This window comes from Dryobates pubescens, chromosome 8 (genome assembly GCF_014839835.1).
Source record: "Dryobates pubescens isolate bDryPub1 chromosome 8, bDryPub1.pri, whole genome shotgun sequence".
Taxonomy (NCBI): Eukaryota; Metazoa; Chordata; class Aves; order Piciformes; family Picidae; genus Dryobates; species Dryobates pubescens.
The window spans coordinates 16,918,897-16,940,858 of NC_071619.1; the positions used below are offsets into that span (position 1 = coordinate 16,918,897).

A 21,962-nucleotide genomic window follows, 5' to 3' on the forward strand; every position below is an offset into this window, starting at 1 on the left:
TGAACAGGGAAGTTCACTTGAACATGTCAAAGGTTCTGAGCAAGCAAAAGTCACATTTCATCTACACTGAACTAGAAGGTGTGCCAGTATCTGAAGGCTATGAACTTGCCTTTATCACTTCTTAAGAGACCAGGCTAAGGCAGATAAGAGCCTTTGGATTAAAGAAACTTTTGATCTGACAAAGTAAACAAGATTACCAATATGATATGGTGAAACTGAAGTAAGAGATGCTTGTCCCTTTAAGTACACAACTTTGAATTAATCCTAAAGTGCTTTCTAAGAAACAAGACTACAACATTCCTGAAGAGTAAGGAAATCAGTTCACCCACAGATTACAAAACTGCAACAGGAATAACTAGATGTTTTTCTCCACTTTTATGCTCTGTATTGGATCACACTAGAAATCCGTAAAGCTAGGCTTGAAGTGGCTTCAAAGCCTGGAATGGTCTATGATCATATAAATTAGAGGAGTTTTTTTGAATTTGCAGTAGTAAATTCTTCTAAATTACCTCTCATGATTATGGATTGTTATTTTACTGCCTGTTCACTCCTGGACCAGCTAATAGTGTACATAAAGGAAAAACACTATGTTTACTCAACATGGTTTACTCCTTGCTTTGGCACTCTTTTCAGAGAAGAGAATGTATCTGAGGAAAGAATTTTGCCAAGCCTAAGTAATAACCCATTCCATGAAAAAAGCATGAAACCCATTTCAACACACGGTCTACAATGCCTAAGCTTTGTTTAGTTCTCCTGCAAATGAAACCTAATAATGATAGGCTGTTTATAGAAACCAGGTAACACAAAGCAGTGATTCTCATATCTGACATGGGAAAATAGGATCTTCACTCTTTGTCCAAAAAAATTAACAGATTGCATGGTGTTCTAATTTACATAATGTAAACAAGAAGCAAGTCCATTGACTCCAGGAGAGTTATGGCACTTTGTATCCCAGTTTCAGTGACATGTGGCTCAATAATGTAGGAATTCTAAAATAGAAAACAATTATCATGAGCACTATTACTATTCAACCCTCTCACACTATGTGTAGATTTCACAGATCCTTGCCCCACTGGCCTTCGTGAGGTCTCCGACAGATATTTGGAACTCAGAGAGAGAATCTCAAAGGAGTTGAACAGGATCAGAATTTCTGGCATTATTTGAAACGTGGTTGGTTTAGGGTGATTGGCACAGAGGGATCAAGTTAGGTTCTTCCCTTTCCACAGGGGCAGACTCACTCACTACAAATGCACAGGTTTATTTTGGATTTATGGCTGAATTAGAAAGCAGGGGATTATGTAATGTACAAACCTGCTCAATCTGTGAGTCCTCCAACATTTAAAGTGGGATCATTATTAAATACTATACACAAAACTAAGCTGGGCCAGCCAGTGTGTTCAGATACCCTCTCGTGAAACTTTTGCTCTGCTTGTCATAAGCCTTAAACAGCTAATAAGGACTCTACATGTGTCAAAGCAGTCCTCTCTGCTGACTTTGGAAACTGCTGTGTGACTCAAAGAGGTTGATAAGTTCACCACATCACAAAAATATGCAAAGCTAAATGTAGTCACTCCTCTGTAAGAGCCATCCTTCTGGGTCTCAGGGGAACAGGCAGGATGCCAAGTCCTCAGAGATCAGGAATTCTGCATTCTCCCTTGTCAGCTTGCAGGGGCTCAGAACATGAATCGCATTACAGGCAGTTCATGCCTATTCCTTCTCCTTGGTAATCAATCAGCATTCCTCTAGCCAGCACCTCTCTAGCCAGCACAGCAAAAGCTCAAAGTAGATCAACTACAGCTATCCAACCACAGTAAGTGCATTTAAAAATAAATAAATTATCAAAGGCTGGTTTGAAAAAGAAGCAGAAGTGCTTTATAAATGTATATAACTAAACATCGGGGGGGGGGGGGTGAGGTTACATGAAGTGAAGTACCAATGCAACTATCTATATCTAAATCTATAAGGCATTTGTAGGGCACTAGCCACAGCAGAATCTAGGCATGATGTGTACTAACGATGACCCACCTTTGGCTACACGATACATAAGTGATTTATTAATCCCTCTTCCATTAACATCAGACTATGATCTCACTTCTGTGATAGTCAGTGCTCTCCATTTGCTAGAGACAGGTGGATCTTCAACCCATTTGGAAATTCATTGCAGATGAGATAATCTCAAAGGATAAGATTTTGCCCCCACTGAAATTAATACTAAAATTCCAATAAACTTAATGGATTCTTAGACTTCATAAATATGCTTTCATTTTCTTTTTGTCTTCCATCTTCCATACTTCTTATATCTACAAAACAGTGGCAAGGCTCTCCTAAAATCCCTTTTATTAAGAATCTTTGCAATTACCAAAAATATTGTAAGGAAAATTTTTTTCCTGATAAGCAACAACCTAGGTCAAAGTCCTACTATTAAGAGAGGAAAGATAATATCAAAAGGAATGTCTGCTTTTACTAGAAAACAATACAGTTTCTCTCAAACTCATAAAAGTGTTAGGTTAGATTACTTTAGAATACAGCATCCTCCTTGTTTGATTGTACCAGCCCACGTCATCTTAGTCTCACTCTGCAAAATTTGTAAATAAATATAATGTTATAAGAAGGGATCTTTGAAGTAGGATATCTTTGAAAGAGCTATGGAGTGAGAAAGGATTTTCCCTCATGTCCAGAACACTGTTTGCACCATGCATTTTCGCAGTCTTAAATCAGACAAGGGGACAACATTTCAACTACAGAAATGCTGCATCCAGTCATGAAGAGAGACATCAAGTAAATTAAATTAATTTATTGAGATGAGCAGAATACAGCCTCCAACCCTAGAATCAAGCAAGCACATCAGTTTCTTTATGCCAATAATATCCTGGATCCATGATCAGCAAGAGAGGGACCTCAATGTTGCATCTCCTGTGAACAATGCCTACCACAAAGCACACAGCTATTTCTCTTCCATAGCTAGTAAATCCAAATTACTGCAACAAGTTGCTAAAAGCTTGAGCTTGGTAGCCTCACTCATATTCCAGTAAATTCATGTGCTAGAAAATGGAATCGTATCAGCTGCACTTTTATAGACACAGATGAATATAAACTGCAGCTTGTATCCTCTCTGCTGCATTTCTGCACAAGCCTTCTCTCCTGTGTCTGCCTATCCAGTTTGGCACATGCTAAGGATGGTATCACAAATGTTATGAGTTTTCACACATACACGCACACACAAGTATCTCACAGCCAAGTAAAATGAAATAGTCAAATTACTAAAATGGACAGTCAAGGCAATGTTAGAAGCTGACAAACGGCTTTTAATGAGGTCCAGATGCTTTTCCTTTCTGCATAATTGGGAATCTAACATTTCCCAGCACTGCATGCCATTCAGTTCTTTTCCCTCAGCTTGAACTTGCATGTTGGAACCAAGCATTATGCTAATGATCTCCAAGGACTCCTGTTGCTTAGGAACAAAAGTTTACAGACTGTGGAAGGAGAATTGAACAGAAAGACCCTGAGTCTGGGAAGCCTTTTTTGCCACTTTTCTTCCCTGCCTCTGTCCCTGCACACTCACACGCACAAGTTTCTTGAAGGGCTGCCATTTTCCAACAAGCAAGTACAATTCAGAATTTGCAGGACTGTGAAAGAGAAATTGCCCTGCACTCCGTACTCATGAGTTTATTTACAGACTGAAAGACTAATTCATTAATGAAAGAAGAGTGGACAGAGGACAACAGCACGGTGACAGACCATGAAGGCTCATTCCACAGTACTGAAAAAAACCCAGGCACATTGTGACAGCATCACCTTTTAAGTCTTCCTAGCTGCTAACTGGTAAGATCCTATGCAGGGGGGCAGTCTGGTAGAATTGCTAAGGGTTTTTTTTTTTTCTCTTTTTTAATTCTTTATGGGTTTGTTTTTATAAGTGACCTTGCACTGTGTGATAGCACAGTGGCTCTGAAGTGATCTAGAAAAATAAGAAAATTAATGAAGAAAACCTCCTTCTGTTTGCTCGTGGCAAGATTTAGTCTAAACCTGCTTGTTAGCAAGAAATCCATTTAAGACAGTCAGTGAATTAATCTCTCTTCCACAGCACTTTGTATCCAACAACAAAAAAAATGGTAACAGGTTTGTAAGCAGTGAAACAGAAACATACCCTGTCTGGGACTGCTTGGTTTCATGCAAAACCATTTGCTATGCAAATGCTGTTTTTAAGTTTTGTGTGAAAGTGTTTCCACAGAGCTGTTCCATGGGTGAGTTACAATATGTCACCTCAGTGCCTTCTTGCACCCAGAAAGGTGCAGAGCATGCATAGCTTTGCTGGGCTTGGCAAGCCTGCTCTGCCTTCCAGGGAGAGAGAGGAAACCATCCTCACAACTGGTTGAAGTGCTGTTATCCCTGATAAGCCAACCTTGTACACCAGGCTCCCTCTAGTGCTCCCAGGCTGGCACAGCATTGCCTGACAGCTACGCTAGCTAGCAGGTGCTCTGAAGAAACTGGTTTGGATTAATGTTTCTCCTTTGTATGTTAAACTAAAAGTAATAGAAAAATAGTGCTAGGAACTGAACAAAATGTTATTCTTGTGAGAGTTTTAAGGTTGTTTTGAAATAGTTTTAAAAGAAATTATCCTCTTAAATGTAGAGAAAAGAAGAAGCATTTTTTCCTTGAAGGTCCCTTTAATTTTTATAGAGGCCTATTTGGCTGAAAGCTTCAACAACCAAAAATCATTGGCTGTCTTGGTCAAGTCTTGGTCAACTCATCCAACATCAAATTCAAACAATGAGAAACTTGGATGCAAAAGGCTCCAGGTTAACATTAATTGTGGGATGCAGAACATCTCTTTCCATCCTGCCAAATTGCCCCGCAGATCTTTTTTGTGAAGCATAGTAGTCACCCTCTGTGCACCAAGAAGTGGCTTGGGACATCCTGTAGGATGCAGCAGTAGGGCTCTGTCATTTCCCATGCAGCTGAACTTTTATTTTCACAGATTTGCCAACAAGAATATTGCATCGAATCCTTAAAATGAGTGAATTGTGACTAAAACACCTATTGTTTTGATCTCCAGAACTTCCTACCCTCTGCTGGGCAAATCTTTTAAGCTCCAGAGAGGTTGTGGATGCCCCCTCCCTGGAGATGTTTAAGGACAAGTTGGATGTGGCCTTGAGTAACCCGGTCTAGTTGAGAGGCATCCTTGCCCATGGCAGTGGGGTTAGATTGAATAGTGTCTGAGGTCTCTTCCAGCCTAGACCATTCTATGATTCTGTGAAAAATGGGAGAAGTGCTTAATTTTCCACTGTAGAATACTTTGCTTCAGTTGCCAGTCTACACTATGGAACAAATAGCATTGATACTGCCCCTAGGGTATTGTGAGGTTAAACAGAACAAAGAGGCCTTCAGATATAATGGTAATTATGCCCCTGTAAGTATTGATAAGAGACAGAAATCTGTGAGTGACAGACACAGAAATATTTACTGTGTTTAAATATTTTTACAATAAAAGAATGAATATTTAATTTTGGAACATTCCCTGATGGACAGAATGACCCCACTGTGCTTATTCTAGGATTTTTGGAAGCATGTGCTTCCTTACAGAGCTCCTGGGTGGGTGGGTTGTGACTGGCAGAGATCCCCTTTGCTTTTGCATTATTTTTGACTATGGCATGTAATTGAAAAGTAGCTGAAATGTCTTAGTTGTAGCCTGATCTTCCCCTTCATGTATTTGCACATGATTAATGAGTAGCCAAAAAGCCTGAAGGGTTTGTAATGAAGCCTTTCTAATAGGGAAATGTATTGTAGACAAATCCATATTTTGTCCCAATCATTCATCAAAGCTGTGATTTGACTCTTCACAATTAAATGCCAGAGCACCCAAACCATGCTGAGATTAGCCAACTGTAACCCATGCTTTTCACTGCACTCTGGCTGAGAGGGACGTTGTCATCCATTTCCAGGGAATCAGCCTATTTCCTTTGTCACTAGCCATAATTAAGCAGCTGTATTTCATGACCTTCAATTAGAGTTCAAACCTGAGACTACAGTGGACTATTATTCATGCAGGCCTCAATTAAACAAAGCACATAGCACATGCTGAGCATAAGTACAAGTCAAAAGTCTGACAAGAGCACCTACATACATTTTTTTGAGGGCAGTGCACCTTTGCAGTATGAGTCCATCTATCCCACAGCATGGGTTAGAGTATCCAGAGTCCTTGAAAGCACAAGAGAAAGGCCTGCTTTAATATGTCACTAAACTATACAGAGAAGGCGCCCCCTGTTGCAATCTGCCCTGCAAGTGATGCATGAACCACAAACAGTCCTGACAAATCCAAAGTCCACTATGTTTCTGTGTTTGGGTTAAAAGAAAACTCTTAATCATTTGCTTTAAATATTTAATCTTCTAATAGAATCCAGAGCCCAAATCTCAGGCCCATTACACAAGATGTTTAACCAACATGTCAACAACACCATCCCTGTAAAGAAGGCAACCTGTTGGTCAGGTAGGGTCTTCTAGTGCAGTCCCTAAGGACTGGATTGAGACCCACAGTATATATATGCTCAGGTCTCCAAACATCTTGTGAATAACAACATTTAATTCAGTTTCAGTACATGCTGAGTTCAAATCATTGTCTAGGCACAAAAGACAGCAGATTTCTCCCACTTGTAATTTCACCCTGCAATGCAATATAGGTGTTACAATGCAATAAAATGACTTTGTGAATTATTAGAATTTCACCTACTCTACTTTCAGGAAAAACTTTGATAGTTCCTGACACCAAAAAACAAAACAAAACAAAAAACCCAACACAATACCCCCCAAAAAAACCAACAAAACCCCCAACCAACCACCCAAACAAAAACAAAATCAAAACCAAAACCAACTTCTGAAGAGTCCAATGGTTGTATGTTAATTTAGAAGTAGGTCATTATTATGTTTTCAAAGTCTTTACTAGAGTTCCCATGCTGTATTCACAGAGTCTGGTGTGCCTGTCTATCTCATATTGGAGAGATGCCCAAGGGCAAAGCAAAAGGTCCAAAAGGGAAGAAGATCACCTTAAAAATAGCCAAAAATTCCATCCGGATAGCTTTGGATGGAGGGCTTCGTCTTGACTTAAGCAAGATGGGCATTACCACCTTCCCCAAGTGCATTCTGAAACTGGCTGACGTGGATGAACTTGATTTGAGCAGAAACATGTTAAAAAAGATTCCAAGTACCATCCAGAAGTTCCAAAATCTACGCTGGCTGGACTTGCATAGTAATCAGCTTGAGGACCTGCCTGAAGCAATAGGTAGCCTCCAGAAGCTTTTATACCTGAATATAAGCAACAACAAGTTGACCACCAAAAATCTGCCAGAAGACTTGAGCCTTCTCAAGAATCTGCGTATTCTCAACCTTGGACTGAACTGCCTTGACAGTATTCCCACCACTCTTGGGTCTCTGAAGGAGCTCCAGGAGATAGGTCTCTTTGATAATGCCTTGACCACCATCCCAAAGAGTGTGAAAAATCTCCCCAATCTCAAGAAGCTGAATGCAGAAAGAAATCCTTTCCCAGACTCAACAGAAGAAGTGCAAGATGACTCCATTAAACGTGTAGAGACACTTTACTTAGTACAAGAGAAAGACCTGTGCTCTTCCTGCCTGGAGATGTGTCAGAATGAGAGGGACAAGATGAACACGTTAACGAACAAAACACAGAGCTCCTCAAGGAAGCTAAGTTTCCCTTTGCTTTTTACACCCAATTCTCCTGCAAAGGATAACCAAGAAGAATGGAGATTAAAAGGCAAAGATCTCTGAAATACATTCACAGACCATATCCCATGAAGTCCAGCCTAAGCTAATAAAAAGCTGATCTCTTTCCTCCTCAATTTTTCTGCAGTTGTTTTCCTTTAAATATCTATGTAGTTTTCTCCAAACCAACTAAAATAGATGTGTATTTGCAAAAGGATGTGTTTGGGAAAGGAAGGGCTATTTCCTCTTCTTACAACATGTTCTCCATGTTTGAGTATGTTTTGTTTGTTTATTTCTTTGTTCATTTGTTTGTTTGGTTTTTGTCTTTTGTGCATGCAGGATCCACTGAAAAAATCTTCAAAAAGACAGGTCTTTCTGGCAACTCCACTGCCACCACTGCACCCCAAACATTAGTTCTGTTCATTCTAATGGGGCAAGACACAGTTAAGCTAGTCTCAGTAAATACCATTTGGAGCAAAAGGAACAGACCTGGGAACCTTCTGCTGCTGGTGGCTGCCTCCAACCCCTCAATGAGTTGCAGAGAGGCACTGTTATTGTACAAACCATGAGCTCATTCCAAGAGGCAGTTTCCAGAGGCAGCAGACACAATGTTATGCTCGGGAGTTACTAAGCAGTGCAAATGCAATGCTCAGAGATAAGCAACCAAAGAGACTTTTTGCTGACTCTGCAGAAGCAAATTCCCTGGGATTTTGTTATACCTGGATGCAGTAATCTCTACTGTGCACAATATCATTGGCGCCACTAGCTACATTCATTGCAGATGGAGAGGCGTTTCTTTGCCCGGAAGGAACAGAAGGGAGAAGGAGTGGGAAAAAGATTGCTCTTCTTAAGGGTCCTGGGCTTATCACTTAAGCAGTAACTAAGATGAGAAGAACCACCCTGTTCCACAGTCCAAGAGTCAGCTGGTGAACTGATGAAATCAGGTGCAGTGTTCTCAGTGCTTTTAACTTTCTGCTCACATATGTGCATACACACGTGCACTTGAGCACACACATTCACTTGCTTAAATCACATCCCTAGGGCAGCATGCTGACAGCCTGCAAATACAGGTATAAGAAATGAGCAGATTATAAAAGCAGTCAAGTATGACATAAGATGAAGTGGTGGCTGTAGCAAATATTTAAGTATATTTAAATGAAGAATAAAGTGCCAGGAGCAAAGTTCTCAGTTATCCAGTAACAGCCCATTATCATTTTTAAATGCCTACAGTAGAGACTGGAAGTCAGAACTTCTGGACATTACTCCAGATATTGATATGGTGTTTTGCATAAATGGTACTACTTCAACATCACAGGATACATCAAACTAGAAATTTCTTCTTTCAGTGCTTCAGCTGGGCAATTATTAATAGCGTGCCTGGGCAAAGAGCTTACTCTGGCCTACCTCCCTCTCTCAGGAGGGGCAGAAAAAGCTGGGATGCTATGGAAGATAGCTTTTGCCTTCTAGATAGGAAAGGAGCCCTGTGTGCTATTCTTGAATTTTTTTCTAACATGGAAGCAGGTCCAGAATTCAAACATGGGAAAAGTAATCTCATCAAGTCCTCAGTCCTTCAGTTGTCAGACTGGAGCTTGATAAAAGGAAACATGCCCACTTGAGTAATTTTCTTTAGCTTTCCTTTTAAGCACAACTTTTCTGTGATCATTACTTAGGCAGTATCACTGTGCTACATTTATTTTATTTCAGTTCATGCTCTAGCATCACACAGTCAAAGCTATGCCAAAGGCCCCTTACTCTCTCAGAGTGAAGAAAGTCCTCTCTCAGTCAGCAGAGCAAAACTGAACACAGAACTTTATGGGATACAGGACAGACTACTTTAGGTCTAGAGATACAGCCTATTTCAATCTCTGAGACCAAACATGAGCCAAGTGTTTTTTCACAATAATCACAAGCCTACCTTAAGTCCAAAGTTTTTGCAGTCATAATGCATCTTATATCAAGATATTCCCACTTGTTGAGCACCCAGCAAGCACAAGTTAAAGAGACCCTAGGGTGAGTTTTTGGTTACTCCACACAGAACATGCATGCGCCATAGAATCAACCATCAACCCCGGCACAAGTTAGGCTCCAGTCAAAGCTGTTTGCATTCTACACTGATATTTTTGCAAGCTGAAGGCTCATACTCAGGAGTGAAAGTGATCAACTACATGACAGGTAATGATCTACAACAGGTAGAGTGATAATTAAAAAGGAGAGTACAGCTGACACACAACACCTCTTAGGGGCAATCTGACCATCAGGTCTCAGCAGTATTCCAGCCTTCAGGCAATCACTTCAGAGCACACCAGTTAAGCAGTTATGGATGTGTTCCTCAGATACACAAACTGAGAAAAGTTACAGGTATGCAGGTAACTCAAGGCTAGCATGGTATATGCTTTCAATCACCTTTCACTGGGAGAAAACTCATTTTTCCTGCAGGACAACAGTCTGGGGGACAAGAAGCTGTAATCTCTGCTGCACAATTACTGTAACATACCAAAACACCCATGTGTATATCTATTTCTGTATAGCCATGCAATAGAAAGGCCACTAATGCAGAATCATTATGGACTAGCTCTAACCTCACCTCACTGACTGTCTCTTTCCCACACCAAACATCTGTGTAGATTTTAACAATAAAATAATATGAGAGAGGTAATAATTGTTGTTCAACTCTGGATATTCAGCTACTCAACATGTTCTTCATGTCTTCATACTGTGGGTGCTTTTCAGAGTTCTGGGGATTCCTTTGAATCTTTAAAATAGATGACAAATAAATAAGTTTCTAGATGCTTTTTAAAGGTGCAACTTATTTACACAATTGCACTTGTCTACAGTTATCCAGTGTTCTACCTTATATTCAGGGTCTCTTCTGTTATTCCTTTTGACTTCAAAGCAGGTTGGAAAGAGCAAAATCTAGAAGAGAAATGAAAGATCACATTATAATTATTTATTTTTTTTATCCACATATATAATATATATGATGTCCTGACAGCAGCTTACTTCCTGAAGGTGCCACAGACACCACTGAGACTCTAACCTAGGACAAACTTGCAAAGAAACACAGCAAAAGCATACATTTAATATTAAGGAGCTGGCTAGGGGCTGGAAAGAAAGTAGTTTCTTTACAGAACCTTGAACTGATATAAAGGGCTATGGACTTTTAGGTGGTTTAAACTGCTATTAATTAAAGCCAGATAATGACATTTATCTAATAAAAACAGCAGAAAGGAATATCAGCCCACACCTCAGCCACTCCTAAGTGCATTCCCTGAGATTTACAATATCTGACATACTAAACCCTTGAAATACATAGGTTTGGTGACTTTCAACTGAGGATCAAAACCTTACCATGACTTGTCTCTGCGAAATTCTTCCAAGAGAGATTTGTCAGAGCTGAGCCAGGACAAGGGCTAAAAGAAGCTGCTGGCTCTGGGGCATAAACTAGTGATTCTAAGTGGACACGCTATGCAGAAAGGAAGAATGCATAAATCTGCATCGACTTTTAAAGCAATACTCCATCAGAAACTGTTTGGAGATTTCAGAAGGGACTGCTATGACTGTTCATAAATTAACAGAATCAATCCTCAGTACACACCACAGAATTTACCGCAGGAAGTACTACACATTGAAGTATATTTTTTCTGTGTAAAAGATGGCAAATGCAATATAACAGCCAGAGCTGCAGTAGGGGAAAAAAATTCAAGTAAAGAAAGTGCAAATTAATAATTCCATAGTCTCACATTCAAGTTCCATCAAACACAACAAGTGCATAGGGAGAAATGTCTCTTAAACAAAATTTCAATTGTTAAAAGTAGCTCCATTAAAAAAGATAAGAAACAGAGAGGCAAAACCATTTTATTCCTAAAGAATGTACTGACACTTGTTTTGGAAGAAAGAGGGAAGAAACTTCCATTAACTCAGTACTGCAAGGCGAGTCCTGTGAGAAGCAGCACAGTTCTAATTGTGAATTTCTGGGATGCAGGGACACACAATATACTACTAGATGCTAGAGGAATCAACATATGCATTGGCTCCCTTGATAAATCTGTAGCTATAGAATACACTGAAAAATTCACAGGTCAGCAAAAGGAAAACTTCATAGCTTTGCTTAAGTGTAAACTGTTAAAGACCAAGAAGCTGCAGTTAAAGAAAAGGACCCCAGGTCAGGACAAGACAGATATCTGAAGCCAGGTTGAATAGGAGTGATAGACCAGGAATGTCATCTGTTATTGAGACACAGTGATTACCTCTTAAATATCTTATTTCGGTCAGTGTCATGGAAGACAAGAAATCTGGAGTAACCGTTTTTAAAGAATATTTCCAAAGCCATCTCCTGGAAAGATAAATCATTTAGAGTGTGAAAAGTTGCTGAGTAAAGTCTAGTGCTGCAAAAAGCCCATCATGGTCTGTCCAGTTCCTCAAGACTCTAAAAAAACCCCAGGCCATTGTACCAAGCATGAAGTATAGCAAAAGATGCCTAATATACCAAATTTCTCCAACAGCAAGAATGGTCCTACTGGGTTGACTAGGAATTCAAATGCTTCTTTGAAACAAAACCTAACTCCAGATATTGCTACCATCACCCAGCTCCTCCTGTTGCTTCTGAAGCATTTTTTATCTTGACATCTCAATGTGATCAACAAGTACTTGTAACATTAGCTTCTAATTAGGTGAGAAAGATAATATGAAAAGGGGTTGCCAAGTAAAAGTTTCTTTTAAAAAGCAACCATAATGCTTTGTAGGTGAATAGTGAGCTCAACAATAGTGAGCCAAAATATTATCTCCTGACTAGACACAGTAGAGGAGGAAGAGGAGTTTATGACATTTTCACTGAAGCTTCAAATAATCAAAGTTGAAAACTTTGCCAACTTTTTTTCCACTGTGTCTCCACACACTGTTATGTTGTGCATTTGCATATGATCCTGTCATTTACTTAGTGAGTGGTCCTTTTTCTCCCAAAGTCAGATAGCTAAAACTATAAATAACATGTAGTTTCTGGGAACCCAGACATGACTTTCAACCCAGATGTGTCAGGTGCAATACAAACCTATGCCACAATGACAAATGCCCCATACATGATCCACAACTGAAGTATAAAGTAGAAAGGTAATATGAGAGCAGCTGTGACAATAAGCAGCTTACAGGATTTGCTCTGATGCTCAGCTTTCCAAACTAAGTCTTGTTCAACTGTCTTCATTACAGAACTGGGTTGTGTGCTTTCACAGCTCTGAGTTGGGCTGTGTGCATGAACAGGAGATCAGTTTTCTGAGGCAGAGTAAGCTGCCTAACAGCTGATCCACTTGCCCCATAGGGAAAGCACAAGGAATCAGTTTTCTTCTGCTATAGTTTTTCAAAGTAGATTGTGACACTGAGTCCCAGGGCAAGATTTTGAGAGCCTGATACAGATACTTGAGTTTTCAGTTCATTAATTGAGACAAAGCAAAAAATCTTCAACAACCCCATAACCACAAAAAAAGAACAAAACCCCCCCCAACCAAACAAAACAACCCACCCACACAAAACCACCTCTAATCAAAACAGTCCACCTTTGTCCCAGGCCCATTTAAAGATTATTTTTACTCATATCCATTTTTCACTCTGTGTCACACAAAACATTTCCACTTCAAGTATTTAAAAAAATCCAGGCATAGACAGACCCACGAATATATGAGATAGGTGGCAAGATTCCACTGGCAACTTTGATGCCATTCACAAACCAGAAGAGGTGATTGTTCTGCTGCTCAGGCTGCTCAGCAGTGGCATAAGAAAATAAGCTTCGTAAAGTCACTAAGAACAAAACTTAACATTGTTATACATGCTTGGAGAGTAACCTAACCACTGAGATATGCTATATCCTAAATCAAGTCTCACCTACTAAAACTGTCAATTTTGCATACATAATTAAATACAAACTGAAACAGGGATGAGTTGTGGTTGACTGCTACACTACATGACAATAATGGATGACAAGACAATTACCAGCCCCTTTTTCTCCAACTTTTGAATTTTCTGAATCATTTCCTAATTCTTTGTTGAACCTCAACCTTCCAGAAATGGATTCAAAATAACAGGCAACTAGTTACAGCCTCTTCAAAACTCTTTTCAAATGACAAGAGCAGGTACAGGCTCTGCTGCTGTATCACAGAATCACAAAATCACAGAATGTTAGGGGCTGGGAGGGACCTCAAAAGGTCATCTAGTCCAAGCCCCCTGCCAGAGCAGGATCACCTATACCAGACCACATTGGAATGCATCCAGAGGGCTTTTGAATATCTCCAGAGAGGGAGAGTAAGGAGTTCTAGGAACAACTCTTCTGTGTTTCTCAACACAGGCTCATCTAAACAAGACAAAATTAAAAGTACCAGGCCACTGGTGATGGGTAGCTTCCAGGTGGGTAGTAAAGTAAAAGGCAAAGAGGATTCAAATCCTCATCTTCAGCTTATGATTCATTTACTGATTCACATACACATCTTGAAAGCTATTCCAAGAGACCCAGGATAAGCATGTTACACACACGTACCCATAATCCACTGACATCCAAAACTGCTGAAGTCTGTAGGAGCTGAGCATTATTGAAAGTCAGGCACTTACTGGAAGCTTCCACCAAAACTAGGAAATTGACTTATTAAAAAAAATAAATAATCAACATAAACTCTGAAGAATGGCATTACCCTAACAGCTAATAAGCCATCCATTCTTGTAAGGGTGCTTGAACACTGGTGAACAAAGGAATGAGTTTTTATTACCAAGGGCTAATGACGCAATGATGGGAGCAAAAGCATTTTGGGTCTTAGGCAAAGAAAACTCATCAGTCTTAGTAAAAAAATGTGGAACTAGTTATCAGTGATATGTCATGACTCCTATTGCAGCTTTCCCTCAAATGACAGAGGATGTTAGTTCCTACCTGCAGAAGAAAGCGCATCAGATGAATCTCTTTTATATCATGATATGAGTAACGGGAACATATCTGGTCTCCCACAGTGCGATCTTTATGACATAAGTTGAAAATGAATGGATCAGTGATGCTGAAAGAGAAAATAAATATTTTAAAAAGAAAAATTATTTTGAAACACAAGAGATCAGGATAGCCATCATGAATATCCAAGTCCTTCTTAAAGAATAATAAAAATACTTAGAGGTAGCAGGACCAACTTGGGCATACATGAATCAAAAATGAAGATAACTACTGAAGGCAGATTTTTGTTCTAGTTCCCAAAATAAAAGAAAGAGCCTGTGGAGGCTAAGGGTAGGTCTGGAATGATTTTAGTGCATGCAAACAGAAATGTTTTGCACACACTGAAGTCTGAGAAGTAGCAAGGATGTGGGTGGAACTATCTGAAAGCCTAGGCTAAGGACAAACATCATACAAACATACAGCTATTGTAAAGAGCAATTAATTGAAACTAATAATTAAGTAATTAATTCATTACTACTTGATTTATGAACATGTACTGCAATCACTATTTACAGCCTAGCCCATAGCAAATCCCTTAGAAATACAACCTTTTGTCAGACCCAGCTCAATCAATCCTTAAGTTACCCGATTGGATTGACTGATATTGGACTTAGTAAGAATTTTGTGAGGAGCAGTCGTGGAGTGAAAATATTGTTACTCACCGTCTACTGGGCTTTTCACATGAGCACACTGTGTGCACAAAGAGCTAAGACTAATAGAATAATATTCAATATTAGTCAGTTTCAATAAATCATGATGATAGCAGTGTGCCAAAAATTGCTTAAAATTCCATCTTGGAGAAACAAAAAAACCCACCCTTATTAGACAATGAAGCTAAAGGCTCTTGTAATGACTGTCATATGTGAATGAAAGATGGGAGCCAATCAGAAAGAAACATTAACACTTTTAAAAAATTGGAAAACAGCAATGTATATGTTAGACTGCCCACCATCTCCATCTGTTAGAGCTGTCAGTGCTTGTTGAACCTCCAAAGCCTGTGAAAAGGCACCTATGTTACTTGAATGGTTCTGTGAACAGATGGAAAGAATGGCAAACTTTATGCTCTGCTAATACTTCTCTTGAAGTCCCCTCAAAGTCTGTGCAAATTCTAAGCATCCATGTGGCAGTACTGAAATTCATCTAACGTATGGGGGAGGGAAGAATGGCTTACCTGGACAAGCAGTGATGTGTACAGTAGACTTCTTCTAGAGGGGATAACACAAAGCACTCGCAGATGTAAAAGTGCTCTTTGCCAAAAAGCAGCACTCCTTCCAATGCTGTGTGTCCCTGCACAACTGCCACAGAGCACTTGAATGTGACCTAGTATGAAAGCAAACATCATAAAGCCAGGAGTTTATAACTCAAGAGACAGGGACAGCAGCGTGAAAAACCCAGTGATGCAGAAGGACAAATGTTTGTACCAAACCAGATGCCATCTTGACTGGCAGGTCTGTAGGGATGCAGGCACAATAATCACCTTGTGACTGACTACATACTTCTGTGGTACTAGTAGTGGGAGAATCTAATGGCCTTTCCCCCCATGATATCTGTTTCTTCTTCATCTGTCTGTGGCTATATCTAGCAACATCACTACAGAACTCTTGCAAATATTGCAGGAATTACTGCTATAAAACTTTGTAGATGGCAGTACTTACACAGAAGCAGGGGGTTGACACAGAGGAAGGGAACAACTTACACAGCATCATACAGACAAAACAGTGGCGTATAACAAATGTATTGTATATATAGAATACAGAGAAAAAGCAAATGCTTTTGTTTAGATTCTAATGAAATCTATACTTGGAAAAAAAAAAAAAAAGGGTGCAAAGTCATGAACAAGGAAAGCTCCTATCATTCTCTATGTCTATCTCACCACGGCCAGCTGAATAAGCATACAACGGATTGAAATCTCAGTAACATAAAACTTCCTGCATTGACACTTTTCCTTCCTGTATTACACAGAAGGCAAATCAAAATATGTGAATCAATGATTCCAGTTATCTTGAAGATTTAATTAAACATTCTGAATGTTTTGAAAATCCTCCTTGGAATCCTAATACTCACTTTCTTTTTCTTTCTCCTGATCAAATTTACTCGGCCCTTTAAAATAGAGACATTTCTAACCCTCAATTTAGAAGCATTAGGAATTCTTCAGCAAAGCAGTTCTTCAGTTGCACGTGCCAGCTCACAGAAAATTTTCTTGAGAATTGACCACTTTTGATGAAGTCAAATAGTCCTTTTTTCCTCTGAAAGTTTCTGCATCTGAGAGATTGTGTAGAAAGGAAATAGACCAATGTAGACACCAGAAAAGTTCTGTGATCCAGAAAATTATGTGGGCTGAGTGAAACAAAGTTCTCATTTAAAATCAAGCAGTAATTTATTGAGAAGAACTTTCCTACCATTTAGAGGCATGAAGTTCCTTATTTTTTTTTGGTATTTTGATTCAACTTTCTATACATACTCGGCTTCAGAAGAGTAGCCTACTTGTTAGCACAGTCAACTGCGAGGATCAAAGTCAACTCAGTGCTTTGCCCAGTTTGCACCAGAACTTTCAATCAGTATCTTCTACATGCCCAGAGGAGGAGGCAGGAGCTAATCATCAACCTGTCAGCACAATCCCAGATGAAGCCCTTCCATTTGCCCAAATCCTTTCAAACAAAACTACAACAAAACCCTAATTCTCCCTATGGTGGACAAGGGAACATAAACAGATGTCATCTATCTGGATTTTTGTAAAGCTTTTGACACAGTCCCCCACAACATCCTTCTCTCTAAGCAGGAGAGATGTGGGTTTAATGGGTGGACTGTCCAGTGGGTAAGGAATTGGTTGGATAATCTTGTACGAAGGGTAGTGGTCAACAGCTCAATGCTGTGGCCGTTTGACGCTGGGCCTTTAAGAAAGGGGCACACTGGCTAAATGTTTGTAAAATATTTTGGTATTCTAAACGAATTTCATTGGCCAAGGATTGTGGGAGGTCAGATTGGACCCGGGGGAGCTGGGAACTTTCTCTCAGTCTTCCTTCCTTCACTGTCCCTCTCGGCTGGATCTGCTTCTGGGATTCTGGCCAACTAAGATAAGATACTAACTCCCTGTGCAAGGCCTTTATTCTTTTCCTGCCCTGTTAACTGTCCTCATCTCTTCTTCTACCTCTTTGGGGGAGAAGGGAGGTAGGGGGGTGAAGGGGGCACAGGGGGAAGCCCCCTCTGTGGGGGGTCTGGTTTCTGGTTGAGTTCATTTGCTGTATATTCCTGTATATATTGTAAAATACCTGTATTTGTTGTGTTACATATAATCTGTTTCCTTGTAAAATATACTCTCATTTCTCCGACTGGGCTTAGCCGTGGTTTCTTTCTCAGTGGGGGAGGGAAAGCAGAGCCTTTCCTTTCAAACCACCACACACTTTTTTATTGGCGCCCAACGTGGGGCCGGGCAATTAAGTAATTAAGTTGATTTATTGCTTGTCTCAGCCGGAGAAACGAAATGAAGGTGCTCTGGGTTTTAGAACGTTTATTCTTCTCGGTCTGTGGCATGTTGGTCTACCGGTACTGCATCGGGTTGATGTTAGACCAGATAGGTAAATATTTAATGCGTAAAATCTATTTGTGGTTTATGCATAGGATCCAGCTGCTGTATAAACACTGTTTGGGTTTTTTTCGGCTCACTAATTACGGCAATAGAACGTCTTCCACTTTGCCGATCGAGATAAGGGAGTTTAACACTTCAGGAGGTCAAAGAGTAACTTTAAGTGCTGGCTGGGATCTTAAGGTGATTTATTTGACAGGTGTAATCCTGCTGTTGCTGATAATTATTGTGTGTCTGCTGTGGGCTCTATATATAGAGAAAAAGGTTTCTCGACCATGTTTTGTGATTAAACAAAAATCTAGGAAGCGTAGGCGTTCCTCTAAATCTGCCCCAGAGTCCTCGAGTGACGAGGAAGGGGCTGCGTCAGTTAGAAAAATAGCAAAACCTATTGGCAAAGCTGCCTTAAATGCTCCACTCTATGACTTTGGCAAGCAGCCAGGGGCGGCTCCCATTCCCAAGATGGCGACCGGTAGTGAGGCAAGGTCATTTCCGTCCGCCATGACAGGACCGGAAGGGGCCCCCACGGCGGCTGATTTAGATCAGGACCTGTCAGCTTCTATCAGGATGGCTGTAAATTCAAACACAGCTCCAGTTAAACAAGTAGCAGTCTTAAAGACCAGAGGTGGAAAGGCCAAAGCTGATCCAGGAGCTAATGGAGGAGAAGAGCAGGAGACTGATCCTGGTGAGGGAACCTCTGCTAAACAGGATGATCCTGGTGAGGGAACCTCTGCTAGGAAAGTGCCTGCTGAAGATGAGGAGAAGATTTGTCTTAGAGATATAGCTGAGTTATTGAGATCATCACAGGATGGAGATGCAGCTAAGACAGCAGCTGGCAGTGGCGCTTTTCAGCTTAAAGAGGTCCTTAGGAGAGTGACAGCAGGATTATGGGGACAAAAGGTTCAGGAAGATGTGATAGATGGAGAGCAAGATGACATCACCGAATGCTCGTCACCGAGGGAGGAGATTCGCAATGTCCGCAAAGATTACCTCAGAGCAGATAAGGAACCCATCCTATCTTGGCTTGCTAGGTGTTATGATACAGGTGCTCCAGCTCTAATAGTTGGAGACAAGTCAGCAGCTCAGCTAGGAACTCTCTCAAAGGATAATGGAATAGATAGACATCTAGCCAGGATTCTCGGTAAGGTTAATCTGTGGATACGCCTTTTAATGGCGGTTTCCCTGAGATACCCTTCCCGAGATGATCTTCCATGGAATCCTAAGCCCTGGACTACCATAGATGAGGGAATTAAGCGTCTGAGAGAGTTTGCCATTAGAGAGATACTCTATGGTGACCATGATACTCTGAATCCTGACGATATTCCTGTGGCAGCTGGTCTTGCTAAAAAGCTTATCAAGCTTGCTCCTTCCAATTATGCAAACATTCTGGCAAGCAGAATTGTGGCAAGAAATTATGGTGGAGATCCTCCTACGGTTGGCCAATTCACTGATCAACTAAGACAATTGGATGATAGCATGACACGTGTTTCTTTGGTTTCAGCCATTAAAGCTCTGTCTAGTGAGATAAAGGATTGCATGAGAGAGCTGAAGGATGAAATCAAAGATTCCATATGCCAATTGGCACAAAGAGATGATTCCAATTCTTCCTCCAGGTGGGTGCAGGTTTCAGCTGTGAGGAATAGACATCCTCCAAGGAGGTCATTCCAAAACAGGCCAAACCAAAACAGACCACCAAGGCAATCACGTAGGACCATTTGGATAACTCTACGTGATCAGTTTGGTGAGAACATGAACAGGTGGGATGGCCAACCAACTTCTAATCTTTTCAGGAGACTGAGGGAACTGCAGAGTGGCAGAACCCAGGGTAGCAATACCAGAAGGGTAGCTGTTACTTCCACAGTTCCCCAGGACAACAATGACAGCTCCAACAGTGACTCCAGTTCTAACACTGCACAGTGTGCTCGTTGCACCTGTGGAAATGTTCCCCATAATTAGGGGTGCCCTGCCTCCCGCCAGGGGGAGGAGAGGGATAATGGAGATAACAGAATCTATTGGGATGTGTACATCCAGTGGCCTGGCACTTCACACTTTCGGAAGTACAGGGCCTTGGTTGACACAGGAGCTCAGTGCACCATATTGCCATCAAATTATCAGGGATCAGAGTCTATAACTATTCTGGGAGTCACTGGTGGATCTCAAGAGTTAAGTAAGGTAGAGGTTAATATAAGTTTAACTGGTAAGCAGTGGAAAAAGCATACAGTTGTGACCGGACCTGATGCACCTTGTATTTTGGGAATTGATTTTCTGAGAGAAGGGCGTTTCAAGGACCCTAAAGGTTACAAATGGGCTTTTGGAGTAGTTTCTGTAGAAATTGATGGACAAAAGCTGAAGCTGTCTGCTAGACCTGAACTCTCTGATGAATCTGCAGTTGTGGGACAACACAAGATTCAGGACATTAAATTGCCGGTTGCTTCTCAGACTGTGCATCACAGACAATACAGAACCAACCGTGACTCTTTGTTGCCCATTCAGAATCTGATTCGTCAGTTGGAGAGTCAGAAAGTCATCAGCAAAACTCATTCACCTTTCAACAGCCCAGTGTGGCCTGTGCGAAAGCCGAATGGAGACTGGCGTCTGACAGTGGACTACCGAGCCCTGAATGAAGTAACTCCGCCTATGAGTGCAGCAGTACCAGACATGATGGAACTCCAGTATGAGCTGGAATCCAAAGAGGCCAAATGGTATGCTACCATAGACATTGCTAATGCCTTCTTCTCTATTCCCATAGCAGAGGAATGCAGGCCTCAGTTTGCTTTCACCTGGAGAGGAATCCAGTACACTTTCAACAGACTGCCAATGGGCTGGATCCACAGCTCCAGCATCTGTCATGCAGTAATCCACGATGCTCTGGAGGAAGGTGGTGCTCCAGAACACATCCAGTTCATCGATGATATCATCGTCTGGGGTAAAACTGCTGAGGAAGTCTTCGAGAAAGGTAACAAAATCATGGACATTCTTCTGAATGCTGGTTTTGCCATCAAGAGAGACAAGGTGAAAGGTCCTACCACAGAGATCCAGTTTCTGGGAGTGCAGTGGCAGGATGGACGCAGACACATTCCAGTGGATGTGGTAAACAGAGTCTCTACCATGGCAAATCCCACCAACAAGCAAGAAACTCTACGTTTCTTGGGGATAGTGGGATTTTGGAGACTACACATTCCTGGATACAGTCAGATTGTGAAACCTCTGTATGATGTGACTCGAAAGAGGAACAGTTTCCACTGGGGACCTGAACAACAAGCAGCCTTTGACCAGATAAAGCAAGAAGTAGTTCAAGCAGTGGGTCTGGGACCTGTCCGAGATGGTCCAGACATCAAGAACATTTTGTACACGGCTGCAGGTGACAATGGTCCAACCTGGTGCTTGTGGCAAAAAGCTCCAGGTGAGACACGTGGACGACCTCTTGGTTTCTGGAGTCGAGGTTACAGAGGTTCAGAGGCTAATTACACTCCAACAGAGAAAGAGATTCTAGCTGCCTATGAAGGAGTGAAAGCAGCTTCTGAAGTGATTGGAACTGAATCACAACTTCTTTTAGCTCCCAGATTACCAGTTTTGAATTGGATGTTCAAAGGCAAGGGTTCCACACCACATCATGCTACAGATTCCACCTGGTCCAAGTGGATGGCTCTGATAACACAGAGAGCTCGAATGGGAAATCTTGAAAGACCTGGTCTGGTGGAGGTGATCTCAAGT

At 41.0% G+C, this 21,962-nt stretch overlaps 2 protein-coding genes across 2 annotated transcripts in view; one reads left to right on the forward strand and one right to left on the reverse strand.

Moving 5' to 3' along the window:
* The window catches only part of WDFY4 (WDFY family member 4), a 125,730-nt gene that overhangs the window by 28,075 nt on the left and 75,693 nt on the right, over positions 1-21,962 (reverse strand). The window contains exons 43-46 of the mRNA XM_054163688.1: positions 15,840-15,988; positions 14,618-14,738; positions 11,961-12,046; positions 10,564-10,626 (exon numbers count right to left, since the gene is read on the reverse strand). Coding sequence (XP_054019663.1) covers positions 10,564-10,626; positions 11,961-12,046; positions 14,618-14,738; positions 15,840-15,988 — 419 coding nt within the window. The remainder of the gene's footprint in view (positions 1-10,563; positions 10,627-11,960; positions 12,047-14,617; positions 14,739-15,839; positions 15,989-21,962) is intronic.
* Positions 3,785-7,779, forward strand: LRRC18 (leucine rich repeat containing 18). The gene is made up of 2 exons (XM_009897711.2): positions 3,785-3,822; positions 6,960-7,779. The coding sequence occupies exon 2, from the start codon at positions 6,994-6,996 to the stop codon at positions 7,777-7,779; it is 786 nt and encodes a 261-aa protein (XP_009896013.2). The 5' UTR covers positions 3,785-3,822; positions 6,960-6,993.

What these genes read in the sequence shown, in the direction of transcription:
- LRRC18 (XM_009897711.2), top strand. Translation starts at nt 6,994, where the DNA reads ATGCCCAAGGGCAAAGCAAAAGGTCCAAAAGGGAAGAAGATCACCTTA.